At 42.0% G+C, this 20,461-nt stretch overlaps 1 protein-coding gene across 6 annotated transcripts in view; it reads left to right on the forward strand.

The window, feature by feature from the left end:
- Positions 1-20,461, forward strand: part of STN1 (STN1 subunit of CST complex) — a 114,900-nt gene that overhangs the window by 77,880 nt on the left and 16,559 nt on the right. For all 6 annotated transcript variants that reach the window (XM_068256720.1, XM_068256722.1, XM_068256719.1 and 3 more), the window contains 5 exons: positions 1,419-1,487; positions 14,806-14,970; positions 16,808-16,937; positions 19,026-19,173; positions 19,997-20,116. In XM_068256720.1, the coding sequence (XP_068112821.1) occupies positions 1,419-1,487; positions 14,806-14,970; positions 16,808-16,937; positions 19,026-19,173; positions 19,997-20,116 (632 nt within the window). The remainder of the gene's footprint in view (positions 1-1,418; positions 1,488-14,805; positions 14,971-16,807; positions 16,938-19,025; positions 19,174-19,996; positions 20,117-20,461) is intronic.

Raw genomic sequence — 20,461 nt, forward strand, 5'->3', positions numbered from 1 at the left:
CCACAAGGTTTAGGGGGACACCAGTTTGTAATTTGTAGGTTGTAAGCATCTTCTTCTAATCCAGGGTTAGGCGAGGTCTGGAGTTATAGTTGGCTGGCAAGTTTCTATCTCTTTCTCTTTTCTTTTCCCTATTTCTCTCCTCTTTTTCCATCTTTTCCTTTATCGATCTCTCTCTTTCACCTTCTATTTCCTTTGTAGGGACCTTTCCCCCATTCAGGAACATAGGCCCATATGCAATTCACTTTTTCACCTTAGTTTTCTCCAAGTTGATATTTTCACAACTTGTTATAAAATGCCTTTAAGCCACCAGCAAGCAAGAAAATACACAAAATAATTTCGACAGTACTTTATCTACTACGTTTTGATACCTTTTCATTTGCAAAATGCTGCAAAGTTATTTTAAAGAGAAGATGAAAAATTATCGCCTAGGAGAAAACTTAAGAGAAAAAGGGAATTGCATATGGCCCATAGTCTGTTGGGGCCGTTGTCTGTCTTATAATTATGGTAACGATATATAACCCCTATGGGCTCAATATGTGGACAACGAGGTCCCCCTACAGACTGGTATCTGTAAGATTTTCAGGTAGAATTATCCACATGGTTATCTCACGAGGCAATCTTTTTCTTGCTTATAATATAGTTATTTACTCTTATTTCTGTTCTCTTTATTGGCTTTTGTGAACAATCTTCTATTATGTATTGCAGTGTGGATTGTTTATTATCTTTTCTTTGCTGGAGAAAATAAATGTAGGTAAAAAAAAAAAAACAGTCCTGTAAAAGTAATACCGTTTAATGGCTAACTGATAAAGTTAAATAATGCAAGTTTTCTGGGATCTAGTCCCCTTCTTTTTTTCTGGAAAAAAATAAAAAATTTTAATTACAGAAAAATGCAATAAAAACGTTAGCTTTTGCATTGTGTATGGTTGCTATTCACCATGTACTTTTATATAAATGAACCTTTTTGAGTCCTTTTTTTACTGTGTACAGGTTTGATCAGTGAAGCAGGAAGGAGGAGGCTACTCATTAGCTTGCAGCTTCCACGTTTGATTACATAAACAATACAGCCTTTTTCATTCACATGTCTGTCACTGCTCTCCTGGTTTTAGGCCACCTGCCAGGCTGCTCCACCCTTCCTTTTCCTCCCCCATATATTCTGCCTGACGCCAACTAATGGACTGGCTTCCTGCTCTAGCCCAGAGCACAGCCGCAGAGCCTGAGCAGATTGGCATGTGGGCAGAGGCAGCCTGACTGACTGACTAGGCCCTGCTCCTTGCTATTGAATGACCTCATCTGCCACATTTTCTTGTGGGAGTTAAAGTAAATCTAACTTGTGAAGTAAATCTGTGATGCTGATTAGTCTTGCCACTTCTTGCCACTTGGATTGAAATCTCTTTCCTTGTCTGTGTTTCATTATTCAGTGGATGACAGCACTGGAGTTATTAATTGCACTTGCTGGAAGAACTCCGCACCAACAAGCACATCTTCAGGTGGGAAGAACAATTACATTGTTATCTTTGCTCATCTTGTACATGTGAAGGAAACCTATGTTGAACTATGTATAAAGGCTGCCCACCTTTTTCTTTAGGCCTCTTTCCCACGAGCAGCTGAATGCAGTGAATTCACTGCCTGTCAGCTGCTACCTTTCACTGGCCAGGCTCTTGCTAGTGCTCAGCACAGCCAGCCACCCCCATGTGGTTGCATCTGGCGCTCACGTGCGACAGAAGACGTTTTTTCCTATAACAAAATACAATGCCAGTACCTTGTCAGTACATTGCTTGCTTCTAAACTGCTGCTCAAAATCAATAAGGGACAATCGTTTTGGACAACAACTTTCCAAAGTCTGTACATATAAAACAGTGCTATACTAAATGAAGAGATGTTTAAAGGGAATGTCCAAGCAAAATAAAAAAATTAGTTTCACTTACCTGGGGCTTCTACCAGCCCCATGCAGCCAGCCTGTGCCCTCGTAGTCACTCACTGATGCTCCAGTTCCCCGCTGGCAGCTTGCCGACCTCGGAGGTCGGCGGGACACATTGCGTACATTTTTACGCATTCCCACTAATGCAGGAACATTAACACATACATTTTTAAGCATTACTGGTTCAATGCGTAAAAATTTACGCATTGAACCAGTAACGTGTTAAAATGTATGTGTTAATGTTCCTGCACTAGCGGGAATGCGTAAAAATGTACGCAATGCGGCCCGCCGACCTCCGAGGTCGGCAAGCTGCCAGCGGGGAACTGGAGCATCAGTGAGTGACTACGAGGGCACAGGCTGGCTGCATGGGGCTGGTAGAAGCCCCAGGTAAGTGAAACTCATTTTTTTATTTTGCTTGAACCTTCCCTTTAAATCAGTACGTATAACCAGTTAACGCTTTTTACCTTCTTGCAGTTAGGCTTGGTTCACACATAAATCTGCACATTTCCGCTGCGGTGCAGTGCTGTCCTGTCCACCTTGCATCAGTTTTCTATCAGTTTTACCTGACTGGACCGGAAATGTACACTTTTTATATGTGAACACAGCCATAGAAACTCATACAAAACTGACAGGACTGGACCGGAACGGAAATGTGCATATTTATGTGTGAACACAGCCATAGAAGCAAATACAAAACTGACAGGACTGGAGCGGAATGGAAATGTGCATATTTGTGTGAACACAGCCATAGAAACAAATACAAAACTGATGCCAACTGTCACAAATTGACAGGACAAGACTGGACACCTTTTTATGTGTGAACCACAACAACTGATCATTAGCATCATCTTGCAATACTGTAGATATGTTGCTTCTCACAAATCTTCGACATCGTGGAGCTGTAGGCAGCATAACTATGATCTGGATAAACCTCATACATTATATCTTACGTTTATTAATGAGCTCAAAGTGAACCTGAACCAAGTAAAATTATTTAAAATAAACACATGATGTACACGAAAATGAATATTAAATGCATACCTTGCCATCAGTTCCTCTCAGAAGCTTACCATTTCCTTTTTACAACAATTCCTTACATTTCTGACAAGATGTCAGAACTGAAATATATCAGTTGCTGTCAGTTGTAAATCAGTTGCTCATCAGTTTTAACTGATAGGACAAGTGATGAGCAAGGTAATGTCCATGTTTTACTATGGCTCAAGTGGGCGATATTACAGCTTAACATTGTGCTGACTAGGAAACTGTTATGGGGTTATGGCCATTTTGTAAAATGGAAGAAGGTGAATCCCATCATCACAGTGGACGAAAAAGGAGTCCGGAGAGGAGAAAGAGATTGATAAGTAGACTACACGGGAGGAAAGTATGACGTGTGTATGTTTATTTTGACTTTTAATATTCACTTCAGGTTTGCTTTAATACTCTAGATCAATAAATAGACTCAGGCATGACATTTTTTTTTTATTAACACAACAACTTTTAACTTTGTATAATAATATCTGATTTCCAAAAATAAATAAACCATTCCTTCCTGAACCACCATTAAAGAATGTTAATTAATCAATTGCAGAATAAATACATGGTTATGGCAATTAGCTGCAATCGAGCAGCAAAGTCCAGTCTGCATGGTGACACACCACATATAAAATATAAGGTGTAGAGCTTGTTACCATCAGCTTTGAATTGGCATGCAGCCCCTATCTTGTGGATGTATAGGCACCAAGCTCATCATCAATCTGTCCCAGCCACATAGTAGCTTACTACATAAAGAATGAAGAGTAAACAGCTGATTATACTACTACAGCTCGGTTGCCTCCATCATTAGAATTGGGGGGAATCTGAATTCTTCTTCAATAGCATGTTGGGACTGTTTTCTGCCCCTTTTATTCCCACTGGCAGCAAATCTCACTACAAGAACACCAGGAAACACTCGCCTGCATCATGAGAAGTTAGTTCATTAACCTGATTCAAGCTATGATGTTCAGGAGTAGAAGTTTTTACCCTCCTCGTGGTCTTACCATTTAAACTTGTGTGCCTTGAAAAGATAAGTAGAATTGCTCTAGTGAATGCCCACCTACAGCCTCTGAGACTAGTCATAATGTTAATAATAAGCTAGGATCATTTTTGGCGGGACACACTGTAATTGGGAACGCGCGCACTGTGCACTGTCCTCGTCACAAGGGCTATGCAAGTCTATGGAGACCTGCACACGTCACACGATGCCACGCGGCGTGCCAGAGGTATCCAAATCGCTGCACTCCCAACACAAAGGCAACAGCGCATTAACACATGATCCGTGCCTACCACATGGATTATGCAGTAATGCAAGTCAATGGGTGAAGCAGGCAGTGTGAGCAACGGGAGTGTGATGCGGCGCACATGTGCAGCCTGACAGGAAGCCCACTGACGTACTTCCTGCCCAACAAGGGAGTAAGTCACTAGCCTGGGGGGCAGGCCTATGCATATGAACCTGTCACCGCACCATGCAGGGTCATAAGTCAAGTGTAAAACCGACCCCAAAAGCAGAAAGCTGTACGATTTTAAAAATGCACAGGAAAATGGTAAAAGCAAACTGCAAAGGAATGATAACGACTTGGGTTTCCTGGGCGAGGCTATTGACTTCAGCCCGTGCAGCCGTGCCCATTTTGCCATTCACAGCAAAACACGCTCAATCCCAGTGAGTCTTTTCCCTGTCTTAAAGAAAACCTGAACTGAAAATGAAAAGTCAAAAATGAAAATACACAAGTCATACTTACCTCCCGTGTAGTCTACTCCTCAATCTCTTTCTCCTCTCCTACGTCCAGTTTGTCCACTGTGATAAAGGGAATTCTCTCTCCTCCATTTTGAAAATGGCCATTACCCCATAACAGCTTTCTGGTCAGCACACTGTTAAACTGTAACATTGCCCACTTGAGCCATAGGCAAACATGGACATTTCCCTGCACATCAGTTGTCCACTCAGCTATAACTGACAGCAACTGATACATAACTGACAGCAACTGATATATAACTGACAGCAACTGGTATATTTCAGTTCTGACAAAACAATCAGAATCAGAAAACTTTATTTCGCCAAGTACAACGTTGTCAGAACTGGAAGGGATCTTTTTTAGAAAAAAATGGTGAGTTTCTGAGAGGTACTGATGGCAAGGTAACTATGTAATGTTCATTTGAAGTTACCTCATGTGTTTATTTTAAATAATTTTGCCCAGTACAGGCTCCCTTTAAGGTTCAGGTACAGGTGAGACTTATTTTTTCTTATTTTCTTTGCCTGAAGTGTCTCTATATGAGTACTACAAATATAAGCTTTATCCTTGTTCATCCACCTAGGCAAATGAATGGGATGTTTGGACAAGCTTTGTTTCCTTATGCAAAATAAGCACAATATGAACTTTATGCATAATGTAATGTATAAATTGTCCAAGGACAGCAGGTTTAGTATTGGAAAGTGCAGTTTTCTAAGTTCCTAATAGCAGCTAATGCATTACTTAGGTGAATTATACACTGATGTAAAATATAGATGTCAGCATTATTTACCCATACTGCAAACAATTTGTATTTTGTCAGGTGTTCTATACATATATATATTGCACAAGAGCATAGCAATAGCCACAGCTCCAGGTATAAGGAGGGCCCCGGTGTGGAGACAAGATGTTTGTATATAAATGGAGCTCATGGAGCTGGATGTTGTATGCATGCGTGTGAGAATAAAATAAATTTAGCGGGAGCTTAAAGATCTCCAGGGGCAGGATACTGCAACTATTCTGGGCCTGATCCAGTTCACTTGTTCGCCTAAGTTTTCTTCTAGGAGATCATTTTTAATCTTTTGTTTAAAAGTATTTTTTGCTTGCTGGTGGCTTTAAATGCATTTTATATATATGAGATGTAAATATCACTTAGGAGTAAAACGTGAATTGGGATGGGCCCTCTGTGTCCAAACACTGTATTCAGTGCAGCCTGTATGCAATAGTACGTTGTCATGCCCACTCATTTCCATGGCAGTTAGAGATGATCATTGCTACATTCTTCCTATGTATTTTTTTTCTGCTATGGTGCCCTATTATTTGTAGCTACTAACAGGGGCGGACTGACAACTCATGGGGCCCCCGGGCAATAGGAGATTATGGGGCCCCGTACCAGTGTTGGCCCACATTCCACGTTATTTTTTACAGACTAAGATTTAATAATTTACTGACTACAGATAATTTACACTGATAACCCTGCGCCGCGAGTAGAAAAATGGGTGTGGTCCCATAACAGAATGTGGGCGTGGTCATGAGTGGGGCAAAATATACATGACCTTAGCAGTAGTGTAAAAGGTCTGCCGGGGAAGTTTGAACTCTGCCATAGTGTTTCCCCCCAAAATACATGTAATCTGACAGCATTTCACCAAAATCCATGCAATATGGCAGAGGTTCCTCCAAAATACAGATAATATGGCAGTCGTTCGCCCAAAATAGACGTAATCTGGCAGCAGCGGTTCCCCCAAATACACATAATTTGGCAGTGTTTCCCCAAAATATGCATAATCTGGCAGTGGATCACCCAAAATACATGTAATCTGGCAGCAGTGGTTACCCCAAAATACACATAATCTGGAAGCAGCGGTTCCCCCAACATACACAATCTGGCGGCAGTTCCCCAAAAATACACTTAATCTGGCAGCTGTTTCCCAAAATACACTTAAAGGAAAAAAAATTCAAATCGGCCTTATAGTTTTTGAGAAAATCGATTTTAAAGTTTCAAAGGAAAAAAAAAAATACACATTTAAAAACCTGCCGACTTTAATGGTTAATAGCAAATCCACCTTAAAGAGAAACTCCAACCTAGAATTGAACTTTATCCCAATCAGTAGCTGATACCCCCTTTTACATGAGAAATATAATGATTTTCACAAACAGACCATCAGGGGGCGCTGTATGACTGATTTTGTGCTGAAACCCCTCCCACAAGAAGCTCTGAGTACCGCGGTACTCTGGGCAAACTGCCACAATGTAACAATGTTCACAGACAGGAAATGGCTGTTTACAGCTGTCTCTAACAGCCAAAACAGCTAGGAGCAGCTACATAACCTGCCCACAGTAACAATGTCACCATGTAATAAATGTCAGAATGTGAATCTGGGAGAGGAAAAATTTTACAATGAGCAAACACTGACTAAATTATTTCTACATAATTATGGTAAAAAATGAAGCACTTTTTTTTACTACATTATTTTCACTGGAGTTCTTCTTTAAATGCTAGAAACCCTAAATTTGCAGGATATGTTAAGGAGATCATTAGGGATAAGAGGAAAAAACAATTTTTCAAAAAGACCTTCTAGTTTTTGAGAAAATCGATTTTAAAGTTTCGAAGGAAAAAAGTATACTTTTAAATGCGGTAAATGTCACTTTTAGTAGCAAACCTAACGGTAGTGTAATTTTACATGCATCAAACGAAATCGCAATAAATTTCCTGATGGGGTTTCCAGGGGGTCTATACGCAGCCGCAGCGCTTTGGCCAGGGATCGCTATACAGCCGCAATATGGCTGTATAAAGATCCCTGGTATTTTTTCCTATTTTCCCAATTTTTTTTTTATGTTTTGAGTGTGGGAATTTTATTTAAAAAAAAAAATTATGTGAGGTCCCCCCTCCTGAAACTTTTTAACCCCTTGTCCCCATGCAGGCTGGGATAGCCAGAATGTGGAGCTCCGACCGATTGGGACTTCACACCCTGTTATACCAGCTGCAAAAAAGGTCCCCTAATGCCGATTTTTGTTCCGGGGTATATGTTGGGGGGCCCCCCAGGTTTATTTTGCCCTGGGGCCCCATTGTTGCTTAAACCGGCCCTGCCAGGTGTATAGGTGTTCCCAGTATAGCCAGGTCTATAGTTGTCCCCAGTATATGCAGCCAGGTCTATAGTTGTCCCCAGTATATGTAGCCAGGTGTATAGGTCTCCCCAGTATATGTAGCCAGGTGTATAGGTGTTCCTAGTATTTGTAGCCAGGTCTATAGGTGTCCCCAGTATATGCAGCCAGGTGTATAGGTCTCCTCAGTATAGCCAGGTCTATAGGTGTCCCCAGTATATGTAGCCAGGTGTATAGGTCTCCCCAGTATATGTAGCCAGGTGTGTAGGTGTTCCCAGTATTTGTAGCCAGGTCTATAGGTGCCCCCAGTATATGCAGCCAGTTGTATAGGTCTCCCCAATAGAGCCAGGTCTATAGGTGTCCCCAGTATAAGTAGCCAGGTCCATAGATTCCCCCAGTATATGTAGCCAGGTGTATAGGTGTTCCCAGTATTTGTAGCAAGGTCTATAGGTGTCCCCAGTATATGCAGCCAGGTGTATAGGTCTCCACAGTATAGCTAGGTCTCTAGGTGCCCCCAGTATACAGTATGTAGCTAGGTCTATAGGTGTCCCCAGTATATGTAGCCAGGTGTATAGATTTCCCCAGTATATGTAGCCAGGTGTATAGGTGTTCCCAGTATTTGTAGCAAGGCCTATAGGGGTCCCCAGTATATTCAGCCAGGCGTATAGGTCTTCCCAGTATAGCCAGGTCTATAGGTGCCCCCAGTATATGTAGCTAGGTCTATAGGTGTCCCCAGGAGGGGAGGCAGCCAGTGAAAGGGAGCTGTGGGCGAAGTGGCGTAGAAGGGCGGACGTTTCCCCCCCTTCCCTCACCTTGGGGCCCCCCTACCTGGCTCTCCCCTTCGGATTAATGTTTAAGTCTCGGACGGTGCAGGGACTTACCGCTGTCCTTCCAGCCGGCGGAGGGAGCTGTGATCTGTGCGCCACTAATCTGGTCTTGAGTAGACCAGACTAGCGGCACACAGATCACAGCTCCTTCCAGCATCTGTGTAACAGCGGTAAGTCCCTGCCCGCTGTCAGACGCTGCACTGTCCGAGACTTAAACATTAATCCGGAGGGGAGAGCCAGGTAGGGGGGCCCCAAGGTGAGGGAAGGGGGAGGGAGACGTCCGCCCTTCTCTGCCACTTTGCCCACAGCTCCCTTTCGCTGGCTGCCTCCCCTCCTGCTCAGGGTGCTCTGGCGGGGCCCCCCTGACCACGGGCACTCAGTCTGTGTCCGAATGGTCAGTCCGCCCCCGGCTACTCCACTGAATTTATGTTATGGAATCCCCTTACAAGTGGATCTATGCCTTCTGGACAGCTGTCCTTTTTATATTAGTCTCTAATAACCAAATGGAAATAAGCAAATAATATATATCTGATACCAGTCACCTGATATTTTATAGTCTGCAAGTGATTGTTGGGATCAGTATACAAGCATTGATCAAATCCAAAGGCCGTTACTCCATGCTTATCCTTGATCTGTCCTCAGATTTTCACACTTTTGATGACAATCTGCTACTCCAGTCTCATCCTTAGGTATTAGGAATCTCGCTCTTTCTTAGATATCTTCCTATTTCCCCCTTGTCTCTACCCAGTCATTACTTTTTTTCTACAAAAAGTTGTCAGATGTGGGGCATTGTAGCATTGCACTGAGACTTGGTGCGCAATGTGTAGTTGTTCTTGTTTCCTATCCATTTCTTTCCTATTACAGGCAGCAATGCAAACAGGGTGTCCTCAATGCACGTCATTGTGTCCTTGTCCCCAGACTATGCTGACAGCACGTTGGTTTCTAGCAAAGCTTGCCCTTTGCTAGCAGTAAGATGATCGTACATTTGGTGTGGAGCAGACATGGGCACCTGTGAGATCAGTACTTATCACCTCTTGTTATGTTTCTCTCCTGTACACCTACACACTCTGCTGCTGTGCTGCTGAGCTCAATCTGTGTGCAGGCTCAGTAAACCTGCTGCTAGCTGTAATGGTTTCTAAGTTTCAATTGTATTATTTAGATCCAAGGCACTGATAATTACATTCAGTTTCTAAATAAGAAGACTTAATTTATGCCTGTGGAACAGTCTGGAATACTCATCCACTCTGTCCCTTGTATCTTTTGCCTCTCCAGCTGTGAGTATAACTGTTCAAAATAGCATTGATATGGTGGAAATTTGCAACTACATGAGTGCAAAACGGTGACTACAAAGAGCGCCTTATTAATATTTTTATGAGCCCCCTGATCTTAGCCACACTCTGCCCATATCCCCTGAATGTGTGGAGAAGGACATGGTCTACCACCCCTTCCATAGTGAAAGTATTACATAAACAGTACTTTGACCCTAGCCACTTCTTCCCCACAATGCACAGTTACCACCACAACAGAAGATAATATATAAAAAGAGTAGTTACTAGGTTAAGTTAAAACCAAGCTTTCATCTCCTTGAGTCACATAGCAGCCACTATGCCTATCGGTACATGAATGCATGAGTGGTTAACAGTCATGGACTGTTGACTTCATTGCATGGCTTACAATGCAGCTCTTCAGATGCTTTCTATGTCAATACTATGTGACAAAGCACAAAAGGCATCAGGGGTCATAATCAGGCCTAAAGGTATGTTTCCCAGTCTAGAGGGCCAACCCATACCAATGAATAGAGACACAATAATGTTCTCTCGAGATGTGTGTGCACTCCTATTGATGTAATTGTGATAGTGGCCCTTGTATCATAGGATCTTGTGAAGGATCAAGTTCACTAATGAAAAAAAAAAATATCTGTGAGAAATCAAGGCCAGTGTTATCGATACTTTTGTGAATGCTAGTTCCTAGGCAGTTATAGCTTATGTGATGAAGTCCATTAACTAGCCTGGATCAAGTATGCACCCCAAAAACATATTGGTAGGTTAACTGGCTGCCCCCAAAATGTCCCCAGACTATAGCAGAGACATTATGCTGGGAATACACAATGAGATTTCTCAGCAGATTTACTGGCAAATAAATTTTCCAATCGATTTCCATTCACATCTATGAGAAATCGATTAAAAAAAGATCGAAAATCAGATCGGACATGTCGGAAATTATCTATCGAACCATCTATCTACCAAACAATCTCATGGTGTATTCCCTGCATTAGATAGTGACCCCTCCTGAGGGATAGTTAGTGATGTGAGTTGTACAATGTGCAACATAGCTTTATTGTTGAATGCTCTTCTCTATACCTCCCTACTGGTCCACTAACTTCACTGAATTAACAGATTTTATTAATTAAATACCAGTATATTAAGCAGTGCAGTATAATAAATAGGCAGTGCACATAAACCTGCTTAACCTACGGCCCATACTCACGCTCAAGCAAATCATCCAATTTTGTTGTGTGTGTGTGTGGCAAATGACAAGAGTGGCAAATGACAAGACGGCCAACTGATAGCTGGTAGTTTGCTCAATCCATCTGACGGATGGACTCGCACAACTGTTGGGCTGATATCATGGAGTTGGCCACATGTGCAACGCTGTTTGAATTACATTGTTGGTTTGAATGTGGCCATGTCGTGCAGTTTGTCGTCTTTCTTGTACGTGCAGTATTTTTCTTAACATAATTTTTGTGCATGTAATATTTAAAGGGAACTAGAGACGGAACTCAGAGACAAACATGATAATAGACTTAAACATTTCTGCTGCTTCCTGCAGCCCCATCCGCATGGATCGCTCCCACGCCGCCGTCCACCAGTTTTCCGTATGCACAGCGACTCCCTCCGTCTCGCCGGCGCCTACTTAATGCATGCACCTGCGCAGTACGGAGGGAGCGCATTGCGCCTGCATTGACTGGCCAAAGTGACGAGACCCGGTACCGGCGATTGAGAAGGCTGAGGACAGCGTCGTGGGAGCAATCCATGCAGATGGGGCTGGAGTTATGTATAAATCTATTATGATGTTCGTCTCTGAGTCTCTTTAAATAAGTTGGTTGTTTAGTTGGTCGGTGTGCGGAGAATAGTTGTTGTGACAACAGTTTGTTGTGAGGTTGGTCGTGCACTTTGTTGGATGTGTGTACGAGCCTTGAGAAGTACACAGGAGGAGCAGAGGACTTTGACCATTCAGTAGCACTTTGTAGAGAAGAGAGGTGGGCACAAGATTATTCACCGTTAAGATTATTATTTGACTGAGTGTTCAGGGATATCAAGCTTTTGGGATGCTCCTCCTTACCTTACAGTTATTTAGTAGCTACAACGCTACACTGTCAAAGGTATAGAGTCCCAGTGATGGGTCCATGTGGGGAGCGGGCTACTTTGCTTAGATAGTGATGTTAAGGAGCTGCAGCCTCAAAAACCTGTAGAATTCAAATTTTGGGTTTGTTTTTTTGCCCAGTCCTGCAAGAGGTCATGGTGGATAACAGGTGTTCTAGTCTGAACGGACAAATGTAACTAAAACTTGGGTAATTTGCATGATGCCAAAAAGCACTTCATCCAAAAAAGACAGCAAGACAAAAATGACTAGCTAATTTTTGTCTTGTCTTTTTCAGAATGAAAATGGAGAAGCCGTCTTTTAGGAAGATTACCCTTGTTTCATTTACATACAGTCCATTGTAGCCATGCAGTTCACCAGTCACTAGTTAGGGCTTGTTTCCATATTCAATGCAGAGCTGTACGGCTCTGCCTTGCACGTGATTTCCTGGGGGCGGTGCTTGCAATTCCATTTATTATAATGAATGGGCTCGCGGGTGGAAACGGGCCAAAATGCAGGCAACCATGCTCTGCGTTTCCATAGCAGTGCAGTCTGTGTACTGTCTGAAGTCCCTGCAATTGGGTTTCCCTAAGTGCGGCTAAAAGCGTGCATATGGAAAGGATGGATTAGTGGCTGTAACAGCCGCAACACCCCTCCATTGGATAGCAAAGGGAAGGGTGATTATGGCTTGTGACACACCATCTCCCCAGGGTGATGGGGGAGGTCAAGGTGCTGCAATGATATGGCAGCCTTCATTTAGAAGCTGATGGAAACCTCACCGGTAGTCCCAACATGACATGTCTTCACTGTAAATAAGGCCTGGGACCCACTAGCAGTGCTTTTCTAAGCACTTGTGATTTGTAATGCTCTTGCTAATGTAATCTTTCATGAGGGAGGTGATTTAAAAAAAAATTATCCCCCTTGCATTACATTAGCAAGAGCTTTTCAAATCAGAAGCTCGTAGAAAAGCACTGCCAGTGGGTGCCATGCCTCACTGCAGGGGAGTCATGTATGTATAAGCGGGGAAAAAAATTATGATATAATGATTTGTATGTGAAGTACAGCTAAGGAATAAAACATTAGGAGCAGAGACATAAGCCTAATATTGTTTCCAGTACAGGAAGAGTTAAGAAACTCCAGTTGTTATCTATGCAGAAGAGCAATTGAGCTCCACAACTTTCAAAGTTGCAGAGAGGTCTGTCTTCTGAAACTTGTTATCTCAACTGTCAGTCACTGTGTTTTCTTTTTCTCTGCAAAGGACAGGTCAATAGTTCACTGGCCCGCTCTGTAAAATCATTTAGAATGTTGAGTAGTGTGTAAACTGCAAATATTAGAGAATGATGCAATGTTGTAAAAAAACACTTTATAACTGAAAATAAAAATATGAGAATATTTTCTTTGCTACTCATGTTCTAGTAATTATTCATACTACACAACCACTTAATTATATCATAATTTTGTTTTCGCTTCAGTGTCTCTTTAAGTGTTTGTGTGTGGGGGGGAGCAAATTACATGTTTCAGTCTACATCTATCTAGCATTCACACTGTAGAGTTAATTATAAAAATGATAACTGTTGCAAACAGGTTATGGCCTTGCTGCTACTGAGCTGAATAGCTGCTACAGTGGTTTCTATATTACTGTGCTCTTGTTTGGAAAAGATGCTTATCATTAATCAAAAAATCTGTGTACAATACGTTCTCACACTACATACTTCTCATACCCCTTCTCTGAGCACTGGCAATACAAGGGCAGGTGTGTCAGGGTCACATAGTGCACGATTGCAATCAAAGAAAAGGAAAAAGGCAGTGAATAAGTTAGGAAAATTATGGGCCCCGCTATGGCCCAGCTAGCATCTGATTAAAACTGCCCCATCACTGTATGTGAACTTGATGCAAAGTATTCTAGGCAACGGCTGTAACTTCAGCCAACAACATGTCTACCAACACCTTAAGGAGTTTACTTTAAAGGAAATCTGAAGTGAAAGTAAACTTATGATTTAATGATCTGTATGAGTAGTATAGCTAAGAAATAGAACATTAGCAGCACAGATATGAGTCTCATATTGTTTCCAGTACAGGAAGAGTTAAGAAACTTCTATGCAAAAGAGCTTTTCTGAGCTCTTCGTCCAAGCTTGGTCGGCTACAGTGCTATTTTCTGAAGTACTTATCTCAACCTGTCTCTCACGGTTTCTTGTTTGTTTGAGGTTTAGGGGCCCATTCCCATTTGCGAATTTGAGCCGAAGGGATGTGATGTGGCTACGCATCACTTCCGCTCCCGTTCGCTTCACTTCCGCACCCCTGAATGGGGGTGGATGCGGGCGTGCAATGATCTGCAGCACTGCTCCGGATAACCAGCATGCAATGGAAACGGTTTCATTGCCATGTTTTGGTTACAGTTCTGCCGTGGTGCAATGCGGCTATGTAGCCGCATTGCACTGCGTGTAGTGGAAATGGGCTCTTACTGCAGGAAAGGTCAAATGGTCATTCACTCTGCTCTGTTTCATGGTTTAAAATACAGAGTGTAGTTTGTAAACTGCAAATATTACAGAATGATGCAATGCTATAAAAAAAAGCTATGTACTGGTAACTGAAATAAAAAATGGGACTCTTTTCTTTGCTACTAATGTTCTGTGAATTATTTGTACTACACATACAATGCATTATATCATACGTTTTATGTTTTTTTTTGCTTCACTTTAAGGTGTGAAAACCACAGATATGAAAGTATCACTTTAATTCCAGGGTAAAGTCAGGTCACAGATCTGTTTTGCTTTTGAATCACTAATGTTGTCCAAGCGTAGTAGTCTAATCTTTGATCTTGTGCATTTGTTTGCAGCGGTTCACAGAAGCACATCAGGAGCGAAAGACCTCGAAGGATTAGTGCAGGAATTGTACAGCCAAGACAGCAAAGGAGCCAAGATGGAAATTGGCGATGTTGTCCGTGTTCGCGGTTACATCAAAGTTTTCAGACAGCAGAGAGAGGTGGTGGCTTCAGCTTTCTGTAAGAAGCATTTCATTTTTTTAATTGAAATGTTTGAGGTTTTGTTTTCCCAAGGTTTGTGTTAGTTGACATTTCTGACGCATCATCTACATCTTCACTTGCATCTCATTGGCAGAGTGTTGTCTAGTTGATCTTTGCTGAGTTTGAAAGCATACTTGCGCACATAAACACAGTTCAACTTTTTCACCCTTAATTGAATTAAAAATTAAATTGGACCACCTACCTTGGATGTCTGTTTACAGATATCTATCCAATGTGGCCTACGGCCCATCCAATCCACACTGACAGTTGCAATCAAAGTGACGTAATCTCCTGCCAGACTAAGCCAGGGGGTAGTTCCTTTAGATGTAAACAAGAGTGATGTCATCTCTTATCCAACAGCCAGTGTGGAATTGAGGGGCCTTAGCTTTGTTCTGTAAGCCTGTAAATCCTCCAGGTTTTGCATCTGTGCAGTTGCCATAGCATATAACACAGGGGTATAGCAAGCACCTCCAATACCTCATGCTATTTACACTCGTCAGATAAATGTAATTTTAAATGTCTGAATGATAGATATCCCCATATCGGACAACAATCTGTAGCCAAAACAACAACAATGAGCATCAGATATCCTGCCTGATCCAACTGGTGGATCAATTCAAACTACTACTGGGCAGATATTGATATTAGGCAATGAGATGGATGTGTACAATGTTTATTTACAGAGACACTTTTGGGAGGGGTAAGTAAACTACATTTAAAGAAAAACCGTAACCAACAATTGAACTTCATCCCAATCAGTAGCTGATACCCCCTTTTACATGAGAATCTATTCCTTTTCACAAACGGATCATCAGGGGGCTCTGTATGGCTGCTATTGTAGTGAAACCCCTCCCACAGGAAACTGAGAACCATGGTCCTGGCAGTTTCCTGTCTGTGAACCTTGTTGCATTGTTGGAAATAGCTGTTTTCAGCTGTTTCCAACTGCCAAAAAAAGCAAGCAACAGCTACTTCCATTGACATCACCTGCTAGCAGTAAAAATGTCACCATGTGATAAATGTCAGAATGTAAATCAAATCAGGCAGAGGAAAGATTTTACAATGGGCAAACACTGACTAAATCATTTATACATAATTATTGTAAAAATGAAGCACTTTTTTTTATTACATTATTTTCACTAGAGTTTCAATTTAACTATTAAACTGTTAGTTATAGCGTGTCAGTTCAAGTTCAGTTTAAGGGTAGAATACAGTACACCCTTTACGATGAACGTTACCTGTCAGAGATCGATACCTGAAACCTCAGGCGAAATTGCAGGGCAGACACTGTACAGACGTGTTGTTAGCTTGCATGCTAGCGGCGTGTTCTGTTTCTATGTGGAGAGGTGGAGCAGCAGAGCTGTGGCGTAATGTGGCGGGAGGAGTGAGAGGGGAGAACAAATTTCTCGGCCAAATCGATTGCTGACCTAGGCATCAGGGATGCTAGACTCTTGGCAAAAGTGGTCATTATTGGCACCTCGACCGAGTTTGGTCTACCGTGCGTAGGACCCTTTATGGCAGTGAAGCTATAGGATGGGAGAATCAAAGACAACAAAAAAATTTAAAATAGCAAGAGTAACTCCTGTCTGTGAACCTCGTTGCATTGTGGGAAATAGCTGTTTACAGCTGTTTCCAACTGCCAAAAAAGGAAGCAGCAGCTACATCCACTGTCATCACCATGACCCTTCATGCCAGTGAAGCTATAGGATGGAAGAATCAAATACAACAAAAAAATTAAAAAATAGCAAGAGTAAGTCTTATGACATGTTACACTTAAAAGATAATTATCTTTTGTCTTTACAAATGCGTTTTGTTTTAGATAAAGTGGAGGATCCCACACTTGATATTCAGATCTCGAGGATGCTGGAACTGCCTTACCTTTACAGACACGTCTATGACAAACCTTTTGTTGTCCCAGATCACTTGAAAGATCCATCCCAGAGGGGCTTGTAAGTCTACCACTTTTACATTCACAGGAAGTAGATTTTAGCTGGCTAGAACGGTAATGCTACTGGAGCTTTCTGAGCAGCTCATATTACTACAAAAAGTCTTTATTGATTTATTTGGTCCCATCAAGCAGATTTCTTTTTACTTTCTGTCTAGGTAATCTCAATTACCTGAACAGAAATTGGACAGGAACTTCCTTTGTGGGGGGCACGGACAGCAGTGAAAATCTAGCAGATGCCCTAGATTTGCCCCATTCTGTACAAAATGAAAATACATGCTGTGGCTTGATCGTCACATTAATATCTTGCTGTTCCTGTAAGGAAGCACTAGATGGGGCTACTCCCCAGGATTAGAACATAGAGGTATAGCAGGTGAGGTTTTTAGTTGAATACAATGTCAGTGCTGAGAAATACAGGCAATAAAATAACTTTATTAATAAAGTAGGTTCTAAAACAAGACTTTGTGAGAATATCTGCTTTTCGGCTAAATGAGGACAGATCACAAAACGTGCTTACATCATCTTGTGGCTTTGTGGGCACACAGGAAGCAAGTGTGTAAGTGCCTGAACATTTCCTCTTCCTTGTCTCCAGGCCTTCTGTTTGGCTTTGTTGGTGTGAAGATTCTTATCACCAAGCATCCTATTCTCCTGCCACACACAAAGAGGACAGGACACCATGCACTTGTGGATGTTGTCATATAAGGCCAGGGACACAATAAAGCACTGGAAAATAAGAAACTGACCCCTTTCCAACTACAAACATTCATCCAGATTCTATTTCTCGGATCAGGTGAATGAAATCTCAGCAGTACTAACAAAATCATAAAGTGGGGTTGAACCAACTTAGAAGACAAGTAAACTTATATTGTCAAGTTTGCTTGTACATTCACCCTGCCCTAATGACTACAGAAGTTAGTAGCAGTGCCTGCGGGAGACTAGTATACTTAGAGTGAACCTCCAGACTAAAAATCTGCTCAGCAGCACTGAAAAGAATTGGTGTTTCTTTAACAGGTTCACAGCATCAGAACTTTGTTTTTCATACCCAAGCCTAATTTTTAGCTGCTTAGAAGCTAAGCTCCGCCCTATCAAAGAAAACTGCCCGGGCATTTTTCCCCTGATGCTGTGCAAAGCATGATGGGATTTCTGATGTTGTTCTCATTGCCTAGCAGCTGGGAGGGGTGATCAGGACACAGGACAGTTGGAACTGTCTCATGTTCTCTGTCACCTCCTTTCAACCAAAAAGATGGCTGCCTTCATTAAATCACAAACCTTTGCCTGTTCTTTTAAAACAGGGTGGGTAAGAGATTATATTACCTATCTATTTTAATTAATATAACTAATGTAACTTAATGACAGTATGTTTGTTTAGGCTGAAGTTCCACTTTAATCTGTCCAGCCCTAGTCCTATCATTAAGGTTTATTATTCACCACTGCAGAGGCCAATCTCCACCAGACATTGCCATGGGCATACAGTTATGCAGACTTCAAACTTCCCTGTGTTTCTCCAACCTCTGACTTTGTCTCAGTGCCCATGGACTACATGTAGTTTAGATCACATGAGCATGTAAATTGCCCAATTAACTTCTATCCATAGGGTAGCTGCAGGTGGCATTGCTTAACAGTCCCTACATCTGAGAGCCCCATGAAAGTTTTGCTATGGGGCCCCATGATCTCTAGCTATGCCACTGCATTAGCTGATATCAAATAATTTTTTTTAAAAAATGATCTTGCAGGACATGTCAGTTCCGTTTTTCATAAATACTATTGTTTTATTGAATCCAGCGTGCTATGGGTGTAGCCAACACTGGAAATGCTACAGATGATTGTTTTGTGAAGACATGGTCATTTCCTGAAAAGTTTCAGGATGGTTTACTCCTAAAGTGTGTGTGGCTAGTGTGTGTGGCTACTGTGTGTGTATGTGTGCCTAGTGTGTGTATGTGTGCCTAGTGTGTGTGTGCCTAGTGTGTGTGTGTGTGTGTGTGTGTGTGTGTGTGTGTGTGTGTGTGTGTGTGTGTGTGTGTGTGTGTGTGTGTGTGTGTGTCAAACTGATTTAAACTGTTGTTTTCAAGGCTAATTGTCCCATTCTTTACAGAGAGCAGCAGTCCAGTCTCGTTGCGATACTCAGCGAGAAAATAATGGATTTTTTGAAGGCGGACAAGATTGGCAACTTCTACCAGCAGGAACTGGAAAGCGTGCCCTGCTTACTCGCAGCTGCTAAAAGGCCACTCTCCAGTGCAGAGGTGTTTATGTGAATTTGAGGCCTTTATCTCTGCTGCTCAGAGCTGTGTTCCAAGACTTGTGTCATCCCTGCTATTTTCTTCTTTCACACTTAAAATGGGAACAATGTTCACGCATGCTTTTGTAGTGAAGGCTATTAATACTCTTTTTTTTCGAATGAAAGATATCCTGTTTAGTCTTGAATAAAGAGCTAAAGCTGCCTTAAAGCATACCGGAACTTGGACCCCTAATATTAAATAACAGTAAGGCTGCAATAGACACAGCTTTCCTTAACATTCCTTACCTTTCCTTCCTCTACATGTTCAATTGCTGCTCAGTTGCACCCAGCAGATGTCACAGTGAGGGAATCAGAGTGTTAGGCTGGCCACCTTTCCAATGTGAATGTACTCTGGCCTCTGCCACATACCCCCCCCCCCCCCCCTTCATTCATTTCAAAAGAGATGTTGTCCATTATTTTGTCACCTTCTCTTCCACTTCCTTGTGCAGAAGTGTAGTCACACCCACAACTGACCATACGCCACCCCTGCACTGAAGCAGAGGCTAGCTTACTGTCATGTATTTTGAAGGGGGGGGGGGGGGGGGGCACAGATACGTCAATGAAAGTTCTACCCATCCTCTGGTGTCATGTGGTCAGGGGTGTGAGCACAATCACTTCTGTGGCAGAACTCCACTGAGGCAAAGTCCTGACTGCAAAGTTACGCTCACAGTACTTTAGGGAGACTGGTAAGGCTCTATACAATGCACCTAAAGCCATGTACACTGCACTTCCTTGTATTAAACTGGTTAGTATCACTGTATGTCACACCTGCTTTGTCTGTTTTACAGGATTGCCCAAATATTGCTTCCACATCCAGGGAAATTCACAGTATATTCAAAGAAGCCATAAATATACTACAAGAGCAAGGAATCGTTTACCAGAAGGACCAAAGCAAAGACGTTTACCATGTAAGTAGTGACTATATGTTTGGCTGATCATTCTAAAGCAATGTTTCTACATATTTCTACACATTACCACAGTATAGGATGTGCTGCTTTAAGACAGCAGATTTTTACTATTATACCAATGGTATGTCTTATTTTAGGTTTTTGTTTTTTTTTCATCTATGACCTTGTTTTGATTACCAAGTAAGGGTTTGAACACACATCCAAATTTGATTGGCCAATGATTGGTCAATTTTAACACCTAACCTTTTAACTAAGTACAGGTAAAGTGACCGAGCTCATAACAGTATAATTAACACAATGAATTAATATATAACTGTGTTCTTAACTTTGAAGTATCTTCTGGAA

This window comes from Hyperolius riggenbachi, chromosome 10, assembly GCF_040937935.1.
Source record: "Hyperolius riggenbachi isolate aHypRig1 chromosome 10, aHypRig1.pri, whole genome shotgun sequence".
Classification (NCBI taxonomy): Eukaryota; Metazoa; Chordata; class Amphibia; order Anura; family Hyperoliidae; genus Hyperolius; species Hyperolius riggenbachi.